At 54.7% G+C, this 12044-nt stretch overlaps 1 protein-coding gene across 2 annotated transcripts in view; it reads right to left on the reverse strand.

Moving 5' to 3' along the window:
• Positions 1-12044, reverse strand: part of MINDY4 (MINDY lysine 48 deubiquitinase 4) — a 101740-nt gene that overhangs the window by 23093 nt on the left and 66603 nt on the right. For both annotated transcript variants that reach the window (XM_046019945.1, XM_046019946.1), the window contains exon 13: positions 7438-7505. In XM_046019945.1, coding sequence (XP_045875901.1) covers positions 7438-7505 — 68 coding nt within the window. The remainder of the gene's footprint in view (positions 1-7437; positions 7506-12044) is intronic.

The following is a 12044-nucleotide window of genomic DNA, read 5'->3' on the forward strand; positions in this document are numbered from 1 at the left end:
CGATAACAACAATAATAACAACTACAAACACAATGACCAAGAGGTCACGATTCCCGCAACCTCAACTGCTCCTGTCGCAGCCAAGAACCCAGAATAAATGGAGGCCTGCAAGCGGCTGAAATGGAACTATGAATATCTAAAAAGGACTTGGGTAGAGCGGATATGGACTGTTTTCCCAGGAAAGCCTGTAGGGAGTGGACGATGAGTCAGGACACCTGCGTGGTGGGGCCCCGCTGCCACCTGCCCTGTGTGACCTTCCGCAAATTGCTTTCCCTCTCTGAGTCTTCGGGGTGTCATCTCCTGATGGGGATAACAATATGCACCTCAAAGAGCTACTGCCTTGAGGGCCCCACAAACAGCACAGCGCTCCTCTGTGGAGGGGCTAGCTGTGACTGCCACTCTCCAGGCAGGGGCCGGGACAGGAAGGGGCGAGGTGGGGACCCCAGGAGGGAGGGCAAGGTGCATGGATGGAGAGAAAGGAGCCAGCCTGGAGGAAGGAAGGGGACAGAGAGGTGCCCTAGCCCTTCTCAAACTGCCTTCCACCTCACCACCCGCTAGATCTCTCCCCACATGCCGGCACCTTCCTTCCCACTCCTTCCCAACCCTTCCCACATACCCCTCAGAGCCCTGCTAAATGTCGCCTCTTCCATAAAGACACCTCCCTCACCCCGGGACAGATGTGCCCCATCTCTCCTCAGCCGGCCCCTTCCTCAGAGCACCCGCCCATGCCAGCCTTGTCCCTCTGGGCAGCAAGGACTTTGATGGCCAGGGGTATGTCGTGTCCCTTGGGCCCCCTGGCCCCCAGAACTGGGCTCTTATTTTGCAGATGCACAGCAAATAGGCCCTAAATTATGTAAGCCTAGCCCACACCCACCCCAGGAGAAGCTACGAGGAAGGCCCGGATGGAACAGCCTCCAGAAGCTGAATCCCAGGAGGGGTGCGGAGTTAGCCAGAAGGAAGGTTCCCACCCAAGCGACTGAGGTCGGCCTGGAACAGAAGATTCTTCCAAAAAGTTCATTGCCTCTCCTTCTTCCCAAGGCGCATCCTCTTTCTTTGGACGCCCAAGCCCTTCGAGGAACATGGAGGTCTAGCCCTTGGGTAAGTGGGTGGGGATGCTAGAGGCACCAAGAGTCAGGAGACCCTCCTAGTGTGGCCTGGGCTGTGCTTCCCCACTCAGCCACAGGAGGCTCAGTGTTCCCGGGCCAGACCTGTCGCCCTCAGGCAGACCCCAAGACACTCACCAGCCCTGACTTGCCATCTCACCAGCCTGGGGCCGGGCTTGCTTTGGCCCCGAAGATGCCAGCCCACATGAAATGGAGAAGGAAGCTGGTGGACAAGCATCTGGTTTGGTATGGGCCTCTTTAAGGGTCTTGCTTCCCATTTCTCCTAAGTCAGCAGACGCAGCACGGCAGTGCCTGTCACTCCTCCCCAGCCCAGGAAGGGGATGTGAGCACAGGGTCTTAAACTGGAGGCCAGGACATGCAGGGATGGCATCAACTTGCCAGCAACCTGCCTTAATTTCTTAGAGCCTTGGTCCCCACATCTGTAAAATGGGATAATGGCCCCAAGCCTGGTCTGGATGGTTCTGTGTGTGTCGCATTATTCTGGGCTGGAGGAGTCCAGGCAGGTGCAGCAGGTGGGTGGGGGAGAAAGCTGACCCCCTCCCATCATAACAGCACATCTGGGACCACCAAGAACCTGGGATTCTCAATAAGAACAGTGCCCTGCTCAAATTCTTATGCCACAAGCCCTTGGCCCAGCCCACTACTGAGGTGGTCTCTGCCTCAGTGAGCTCTGTGGGATCTGGAAGCTTTCTCGTTGTTTTTCCTTGTTTCTGAGGGGATCCTGTGGGGGCCTTGATTAAGGCCCAGATCTGACCCACTCCCAAACTCATACCTGGTCTCCTGTTCCTTGATAAATTCCAAGCTCCCAGTTCCTGACTAGACAGCCCACTCCTTTCCCAGTCAGAGTGGTCCCGCCTCTGTGGGTTCTGCCTGCCTTCTGGGCTCTCTGTGTTCACACGCCCCATGATGGGGGCAGCCCAAGCCTGGCCACCATGAAGTGTCATGAATGGGGTCACGGCTGCCAGCAGGCTGAGGGGCACTGGAGAAAGGGCTTCCTCAGGGCACCTGGGTGGCTTGGTGGTTTATGTGTCTGGCTCTGGCTCAGGTCGTGATCCCGGGGTTGTGGGATGGAGCCCCATGTTGGGCTTCCTGCTCAGCGGAGAGTCGGCTTCTTCCTCTCCCTCTGCTCCTCCCCCTACTTGTGCCTTTCTCTTTCTGAAATAACTAAAATCTTAAAAAAAAAAAAAAAAAAAAAAAAAGCAGGGGGCCTTCCTCTCCACAGGTCTCACTGAAGCCCACCATGCAACAGGGCCCTCCTGAGAACACAGCTGTGATGGGAGGAAAGAAGCATGACGGGACAGAAGGAGGGATGCCATGTCCCAAAGACGCTGCCTGGTTCCTGGATCCAGCCACTCCTAAAGCCCTGGGCTTTGATATGAATCAATTAATACTGCTGTTTTCTGCTTATACCGGCTAGGATTCAAGTTTCTGTCACTTGCCTCTGCATCACCAACACTCACGGTTGGCTTTCTCTCAGAGCTATTTCCACAAAGAACTAAACAGTGCTGTTATTTTCCCTCTCCTGGAGAAAGTTACCGAGAGCCACAAAGCCACCCCAGTGTGGGTGCTGCCCCTCACGCTCAGGGCCTAGCTTGTGATCTTCAAAAATTACTTCAGCAGATGACAAACTACTGCCTATTTTGGACTTTCAAGATTGCCTTTGGAGAGCCCACAATGCCACTGCCCTGAGTGCCACGGGTGTGAGGCCTGAAAAAGGTCTCTTCACAAGCTGTTCCCCCACCAGCCGGGCCTCAACCACTCAGTGGGCATCTCCGGAGCACCCCCCCCCCTTGTGTCAGGCCCCAAATCACTGCTGGCTTCCCAGGGGACTGTGCAGGTCTGGCTCTGAGCTGGCCCCTGACCCCGGGCATCTTTGGGACTTGTGAGAGCCTGCTGGAGAAAGTTCTAGGCCGTGTGGTTCGGGAAGCAGTGGAGCTAGGTAAGCATGAAAGCCTGTATGAGATTTACTGTAAGCAACTCAAGATCTTAGGCAGGAAAATAGATGGCTGGAAATCAAGTGGAAAAAAAAAAAATAGAGGCTTTGCAGTCGGCCCCGGTAAACAAAACTCAAAGGCCAGCTTTACTTTACTACTGTTCTTCTGGCCTCTGAGGGCAAAGTGGCCAGGCTGGGCTGGGCTGTGTTCACATCTTCCCTTGGCACCCTCACCCTGGCTCCCCCCAGAGCTGGGAACAGCCAACGGACAGGAGGCATGGACTTGGGTGCAAGGCTTGCCCCTGGGCCTCAGGCAGGAGTCTGAGAGCCCTTGCTCAGAGGGAGGGATGGCCATGCCCTCAGACACACATACACATACTCACACAATCAAGTCACCTTCCCACAATCTCAAAGGTCACCACCAACAGCCACATCATCTCACACCCAGCCCAGAAGCATCACAGATCCCTCACCCACGCACACACCTCCGCGAGTGTACCCATACGTGCTGTACTTGTAAAGAGCTGGGGAGTGGGGTAGATTCCCAGCCCCCCACTCAGCTTCTCCTCAGCCTCTGCACGGCCCATGATCGGAGAAACTGCTCTCTTTGGGCTACGAGGACATGTTTTCAACTGCCCAAAGTAGTAACAGATCGCCCTGAAATGGCATCAAAGGCTTTGGCGAGGCTGAATCTGAACTCCAGAGCAGGAAGGCCCTCGGGGTTCGTCCGGTCGTACGGCTGGTGAGCTATGTATGCAGGGCTGGGCCTTCTCCAAACAGGGGTCTCCTGGGGCCAGGCTGGGAGACAGGGAGGGTCATGCAGGGGTCTCTGCCTTCCCCCACCCCTACTCTAGTCCAGCCACATCTGCTTTTTACAGTGAGCTTTGGGATACGGTTTATTTAGAAAAAAAGTCAGATTTCAGGTTCACTACAGAGTTTAAGAAGCATTGGTCTGCCTCCCTCCTGTTAGAGGTAAAGGACCTAAGGCATATGCTGGGCTGGCAGAGCAGAGATGGGGACCCAGGTATCTGAAAGCTGCATCTCAGTCAATGAGTGGGATGCTCTGGTGTAACATGTCACCCACTGGGGCCACCCTGGGTAAGCCTATTAGCTCAGCCTGACAAATAGAGCCTGTGCTGGATGGCCTCTGCCCCCAGGGGCCCTTTGCAAGCTGCCAGCCCCTGTGGCAGGCCAGGATGAAGTGGCCTTTCACCATCCCAGGACTGTCATCCCTGCCAAGGGAATCGCAGCAAACCCACCTCCAGGTCTGGCATCTGTCCTGAGATGGGACAGCGGAGGTTCTGGAGAGTCGAGGGAGAACCTCTGGAGCGTGTGATGGGCACAGAGGAGGTATGGGCCGTTCCAAGGGCTCCCCTTCTAAGCCAGAGAACAGCTCCTTTGGAGGAGCCCTGGAAATGCCAGGAAGCCTAACGTGTTCTTGTAAATAACCTCAGCGTGAATCTCTCACAGCATCCGGGCACCATTTCAATGGATCAGTCTCCTCCTTGCCATGGTTCTGTCTCTCCCCTCATGCTGCCACCCCTTTTAGGAGTCCCCCAGACCACAGGGAGGAGTGACTGGCTCCACTCCATGTCGCCCCACAGCTCTGGGCCCAAAGCCTGACCCATGCTCCACCAGAAGCCTTCAGTCTGTCTAGAAGTGGTTTTGAACTTGAACAAACAAGACAGGGTGAGTGTCTTTCTCAAGCCCATCTTTGGGCGGCACACTCCCAGGGCAGGGACTGGTTCTCTCACCTCCTCTTCTCTTGCGCCCTCCGAGAAACAGTGCACAGCCCCCTAGGAGCCCCCCGGCTGCTGAGGACGTGCCTGCTGGGGTGAGCCCTGCCACCAGGGGACCCATCGCCTCTTGTGGGACACCGCCGTGGCCATGTCTCTACCACCAGGCACCAAGCCGAGCCTGAGGGCAAGACACACCAGGATGGGCCACAAAGGTGCCTCTGAGCACAGCTGGGACAGGGTGGAACCAGCAGCGGCCATCACCTAAAATGTGTTACCCACTGGAAGCCTAGCCAAGCCCTTGACCTATAAATCTTCATTCAATCTTGTAAAGCAGGAATTACCATCCCCCTTTCACAGAGCAAGAAACTCGGGCTCAAAGGAGTAGAGACTCAGACCTGAAACCAAGTGGCAAACCCGGTCTGGGGCCCGTCTGCCTGGGCTGAGCTGCGTGAGTCCGGGGCCGGCCTGGTTTCTCCATCTCTGAGAGGCAGGGAGGCTGGCAGGCGTCAGCAGCGCCACCTAACAGGGTTGTGTGGGGACAAGGCAAGTTTCTGGTGTAAGAGCTGCAGCATCAGACCGGGTTCGAAGGAAGCTTGTCCGATGTTGCTTATTCTCATTCCTACTGCTGATGAGAGTACCTCTATGTTGCCTTCTTAGAAGGCAAGGGGAGGCCCAGGAGTAAGATGAGCCCAACTGGTACCCTGCTGGGTCTAGTGCTAAAGCAGAGCTTGGTGCCAGTCCTTCTGGAAGGCAGGGGATGGGCTGGCCAAAGCTGCCCCTGGGGGCTCCGACACATCAACCTCCAAGACCCAGGAAGGTCCTCAGGACCCCTGAGCAGGAGGGAGATCATCTTTGTGCACCTTCACTCCTCTGTCCTGAGAACACGGGGAATGAGGTGACACCAGCCAGATCTCCTGGTGGGTCCATGTGCCTGTTTCTCTCTATGTGTGTCTCTATGTGTACCTTGGTGTGCCTGTGCATTTATATGTGTATGTCTGCCTTCATGTGCATGTGTGTGTCTGCATGTCTGTGTCTATACATCTGTGTCTCTATGTGTGTGTGTATCTGTATGCCTGTGTGTCTGTGTGTGTGTCTGTGTATCTATCTGCAGATCTGTGATGTTGTACCTGTGTATCTGTGTGTCTGTATGTGTCTTTGTGTATCTGTGTGTGTGTGTCTGCACTTCTGCGTGTGTGTAGTGAGGGGAGGACGGTGGCAGGGCTGAGACCTCAGGCCTATTAGCCTGAGGCTGTGCAGGCCCAGTAGGGCAGCCTTCCCCCCAAAGATGCTCCGTGGGTACCACACCCTGGGCAAGGTATGACCCTTGTCTGGCTTGGTTGGATGGGGCAGGGAAGGGAAAGAAGCAGTCCAAGTCCTCCAGCTCCAGACAACGTGGCAAATAGCCTGGATATGGGGCTCTGAAGGCCCCTGTGGACAGAGAGGGCCGCCAGAGCTGTTCCCTGTGGGGGAACACACATAAACAGCTCCCGGGCTGGTGAGTGGGACCTGAGCTGATGTAGCTGCCCTGGTGACCACCAGAACAGAGACACTCTGGTCAGAGTCCTAGAACCCCAGAGCCAGAGGGTGTCCTGTAAAGATGGGGAAACTGAGGCCCGGGAGATCACATAGCCAGATGTCACTAAACCTGGTCCTTCTGAGAGCCTAACTTCCTCTCTGCTGCTCAGGGGTCTCACCCACACACCCAGAGATCCCCACCCAACCCGGGCTGCCAGGGATTAGCAAACCCAGGCCTGGGGAGAAGGCAGTGAAGCTTACGGTCTCCATGCACGTGAGCCTGGGCCAGGAATGAATCATATCATTATGGCAGGATTAGAAGAAAAATGCCATTAGAAAATCTGTGCGTGCACCACATTTAATAAGGTCAGTAGCAGCAAGCAGCAGGCAGGCTGGCGGCACGAGGCCATAGAGCCCCCGCGTCCTCCTCCCATCTGAGCCAGAGCCTGCAGGGGATGGGACAGGCCCTGGCTGGGCCCAGGTACAGGGAGCAAGTGTCTCCTTCTGCTGGGGCCTCCCCAGCCTGGGCACCACATAGCGATTTCTTCTGCCTCCCCACTCCTTGGGGCCCAACTGCTTGGGGTTGCTCCCAAATCATCCCATACAGCAAGCACACCCGCAAAGTGAAAATTCATTCCCCGGGTCCCCCATGCCCTCTGGAGTCTGTGCTCTATTTGGAAAGGGAAGGAGTAATCAATTGTACTTTATAAAACCATTAATGAGCTATTAAGCTACTACCCTCCCTGGTGACATAATACCCAGGTGACAAAAAGGGAGAAGAGGCCTAGAAAGCCCCTGGAGGATGAGTGTGATGGAGAAAGTCCAGCTCTCAGGCAGGTTGGGAGGCTGCCTTTGATAAGAATGCATGTCATTGAAGTCCTCTAGCTTCCAAGGTCCCTGGGCACCTGCCCACCTGTTGTCCTCAGGGCTGGCCCTGGACACAAATGTTGCAGCTTTCCAACTGCCCTGGCCCACTCCGCTCCCCCACTCTGCCACTTCCGTCACCCTCTCAACCACACTCACTACACGCCCACTGAGCACCAAGCGTGGCCCTGGGCTCTGCTCAGGGCAGCAGTGAACCAGACAGACAAGCCCAGCCCAGGAGTTGAGGGAGGAAGACACTCACAGCTCCGTGGACCTGGACAGGATGGCAGACAGCGTGAGGAGGATGCATCCGTAGGGACCCACTTCGAACTGGGAAGAAGAGAAAGCAGTGAGCACCCATGGGGGCTGCACCCCCTTTCCTCTCACCTCCTCGGTGGGGAAGCGGGCACACCCAGGGAGCAGCTTGAACCAGAGCCAGCTGCCGCCAGCCCGGTCCCAGAGGTTGCCAGGGGGCTCCACAGAAGGCCCCCTCACTGACGGGAAGCACACCAACCCAGGTGACAATGGGACTGGACACAGAGTCCATCAAGGAGCACGCCCATAATGTCCGAGTCCTGGACGCTGGTTATACAGCAGCGGGGCCAGCCTCCCTTGCCCTGCAAGTGTCTTACGGGCACCATCACGCTGAAAACTGTCACAGGCTGGTGTGACAGTACTGTTAACACTGCCCTCTGCCCCAGAAGGAAACAGGCTCAGATACTGAGCACCTGGCCTGAGGTCACACCATGGTAAGTGGTCTCCTGGGATGCCAGCAGGCTCCATTGGATTCCAAATCCCTTAGACCTGCACTGCGTTAAGAGCAGCAGAGAGCAGGTTGGGGACAGAGTCAGGGTCAGGAGGGGTGAGTGAGGGGAGCTGTGCAAGTGCAAGGATAGATCCCATCTGCCAAACATTTTTGGTATTTCGTTCATTGTGGATTGTTTGGATTAATTCTGATATGAAAATATTATTTTTGCTGATTACTGAGGATTTTGGTACCCCCTTGAATTCTGCACCCAAGGGAAGCATCTTATTCATCTCCCCCCAGTCCCAACTCTGGGTTAGAGCCCACCGCCCAGAGCCCGGCTGCCTGGGTTTCAATCCTAGTTTTGCCACTCTTAGTTAGGTGAGCACAGCGACCTTCCCTAACTTCCCTGTGCCCCAGTCTTCTCATCTGTAAAATGATGATCATAATGGGCCCAACTTTCATGAGGTTGTTGTGAAGAGTCAGTGAGATAATCCCTGTAAAGCACGTAGCACAGGGCCCGACCCCCAGGGGAACCATGGGAACAATGCCAGCTCTGCACGGCCCTTTTGTCCAGTGGGCCCAGGAGGCCACAACCTCCAGGATGGGCTAGGTCACTCAGGCTCCCTAGACAAATGCCAGCCCTCCCAGTTGCCGTTCAGTGTCATCCCACCCTGTCCCCATCTGTGACCTGTGATGGCAGATGCTGCCTGACTAGAGTCAGCGTTCCTTATGTGTGATCAGTTTTTTTTGTTTTGTTTTGTTTTGTGGACTTGGAACCAGACCTAAAGAAGCTTGTTTTCCTGAAACGGTAAGAATGATATAATTTATCATATTTCCATTTTGCCTGGGATGCTCCAAGCCAGACATGGTCCTCATCTGTGGTAATTATTTCGGCTCAAGCTTCTGATGAAATTATCTTTTCTTTCCTTCAAAACATGGTCTTTATTTTCAACACTGTAATTCGATTAGTCATTAAAAAAAAAATTTCTGTGTGAACTTTCATGCCAAGAGGGTGCTTCCTGCTGATGCTATGCTTGTGAACAAGGTGGACATGGATCTCCTTCATGGGAAGTAACTCAGGAAAGAAAGAACAAGAAGCACCTAGAAAAGAGTGGGGGAGGGGCTCTGCTCTGACAGGAAAAGCAAGGTGCTCTGGAAACACACAGAGAGGGCATTCAAGCAGACTTAGGGTTTAGGGAAGAAAGGAATGTAAAGGAAGGCTTTCTGGAGGAAGTGATATCTAAACCCAAAGGACAAGAAAGAATCACAAGAGAAGGAAACGCTGTTCCAGATAAGATGAAAAGCACGTGCAACGGTCCAGAGGCAAGAGGGGGCAGGTTTACCATGGCTGGAGCACAGAAGAACCCTGAGGACATCATTTTTATAGAATTAACTCTTATTTTTATAAATTTATCAATAACAGAATCTTTTGGGGGATTAAAAATGGAGTAAATGAATCAACAACTATCTTAAATCAACTTCATCATTATTCTCTAATCTCAGGCCAGTCACTTCACTTCTGTTGCCCTCAGTTTCCACATTTGCACAACGAGGATGACAAATCCCATCCTTGCATTTTCCCTTGAGTTCTGGTGCACATTCTATAAGACCAAATCTGTGGAAGTGCTCTGGTCATTGCAAAGAGTCCTGCTGATATCCTTGCCCAGGAACTGGGCCTTCGAGGACCAGCACCCTTGTTGCAGCTCTCCCACAGACTTCCGTGTTGCCTTGGGGAGTGACAGAGCTCTCAGTCTCCATTTCCCCTTCGGGAAGGCCACCTAACTTCTGCCATGGACTCGCACGTTGTCTTGGGGGAGCCACAGAACTTTCTCAGTCTGTTCCCCTCTGACATGAGTGCTGCTGCAGGACTGCCATGAAACAGGGAACACAGGAGCCTGCTGCATGCCCTCCGTCTGCGTAAACACAGAGGACTACTGCTACTGCGCAGGCCAGCACTGCCCACAGTCCTCAGGACTCCCTCAAGGACAGCTTCCCAGGAGCCATGCATGAGCCCCTCCGTGTAGACTGGTGAGTGAGATGACGCAGTGAGTGGGGAGAAAGGACGATGCCTGGGGTTACTGGCCCCTGCTGAACATGACTGAATGGCACCAATATTCCATTTTGTTAAAAAAAAAAATTATTAAAATTATCTCATCAAACTCAAGCTGCCAAGACATGGGAGGCCACAGGGCAAGGTGCCTGCACTGAAAGGAGAGCTCCCCAGACAGGCAGTTGGGCCGGAAACCGCCGTGAGGGTCGGGGAAAAAGTGTCTGGTACAGCTTGGGAAGAAGGGGCCATTCTCTAGCCCGGCTCAGGCCCTGGAGGGACCAAAGCCTATCCTGGAACCTCAACTGGAGGCCGGGGTGGGGGCCTCACCAGTTCACGGGGGGCGGCCAGACATCCTGCCTGGATGGTGAACGGTAATGAAAACACAGCAAGGAGGCTATTTATTTTGGGCAGAGATGGTTCAGTGTTCGTTTCCAGGCCTGGCACAAGGCACCCCTCTTAGGCCCAGGCCATGAAAAATGAATTCGGTGAGGGTAATGCTGAGGCAGCTCAACGGCTTCCAGCAAAAACAAAATTAGACACTGGGGGAAAACACTACCTTCCGGGGGAGGAGGACCAAAGACTGACCGCAGGCACATGGTTCCCCGCTCTGGGTGCTGAGGAATGACAGGAAGAGGGCAACCCCTCTCCCAGCCCCGGCCCCACTCTCTGAACTGCTTCCACAGTCGCTGTCTTGCTTGGGCTTCACCGAAACCCCAGGGTATGGACCAAGGGAGGAGGGAGGCCCCGTTTCTGAGATGAGGACGTAGAAAGCCTTGGTGCAGAGGCATCCCCCCAGCCGGGGCCATCCATGCATGGTGACAGACTCTTGGAGCCTGTGAGCAATTGCCCCAGGGCTCTCCTTTGCCCCCTAGAAGCCTCCCAGGGCGCCTTCCTCTCCCAGGTGCGACCACAGGTACCCGGGGGCCTGCCCCCCTGGTCCAAACACACACACCGAGGCCATGAGGCTCTGCTCAGCTCTCAGACGCATCGCTGCATTCTCAGAACGCTCTGAGCACAGGGAAGAGTAGGATCCTTCCTGCTTATTTGGATCCCACCTGCTGCTTAATTTAGAAGACATTCTCTTCCGTGCATTTAAATTTCTTCTTCAAAAGCCTCTATTGGACAATACAGAGCTGGAAGTATCTGCCATCTGCTGTTTCCTAGGCGAGGCAACTGAGGCCCAGTGTCGTGCCTGAGGCCTCATGGGGCTGAGGAAGAAGCCAGAGGAGGCCCCCAGGCCCCTGCTCCAGGCCTCCTAAGGCTGCTCCGGGTGAGCCGCATCATTAGAGAGCCCACTGGGTTACGCCCACGAAGAACCAAAGGGAGCCAGGGATGGAGCAAGTGACAGCCAGCTGAGGCCAGGACCCCACCCATGTCAGAGCCCCTCCCTTGCGCCTCCCAGAAAGGCCAGACACAACAGTCTATGCCAAAAGGCAGCGTCCTAAGCTGAGGACATGGACCTGGCTCTTGAGGCTGAATTATCCCTAGGCAATAGCTCTGGGGCAGAAAATCTGGGGTGAATAAGCGCCTTAGTGACTGCACCCCTGCCTCCCATGGGTCTCCAAGCAGGTCCCAGTGCCTTCGGGGAACAGGAGGAAAGTATTCTGACAGGACTGTCCAGCTTGGTCCCTTATCTGGCAAGTTCTCCCACCCTCCGGGCTCACCAGCAAATCCTCCGTTGCCTTCTCAGGAGCCTAAATGAGCTGGTCCCACAGCTCAGAAGGCTCAAGGAAAGGCAGAGAGGAGACAAGGAGCATTTGCTTGCACCCTGGAGAAGGGCTCAGTGCTTGGTTTCCTTCCATCCTGACACACAGACATCAGAAAATGAGACCCCTAGTGGCACCTGGGTGGCTCAATGGGTTAAGCCTCTGCCTTCAGCTCAGGTCATGATCCCAGGGTCCTGGGATCAAGCCCTGTATCAGGCTCTCTGCTCAGTGGGGAGCCTGTTTCCTCTTCTCTCTCTGCCTGCCTCTCTGCCTACTTGTGATATCTCTCTGTCAAATAAACAAAATCTTAAAAAAAAAGAAAGGAAAATGAGACCCTGTGGTTGGGGATCTCAGAGGTCATCTCT

The sequence above is a fragment of the Meles meles genome, chromosome 10 (assembly GCF_922984935.1).
Source record: "Meles meles chromosome 10, mMelMel3.1 paternal haplotype, whole genome shotgun sequence".
Classification (NCBI taxonomy): Eukaryota; Metazoa; Chordata; class Mammalia; order Carnivora; family Mustelidae; genus Meles; species Meles meles.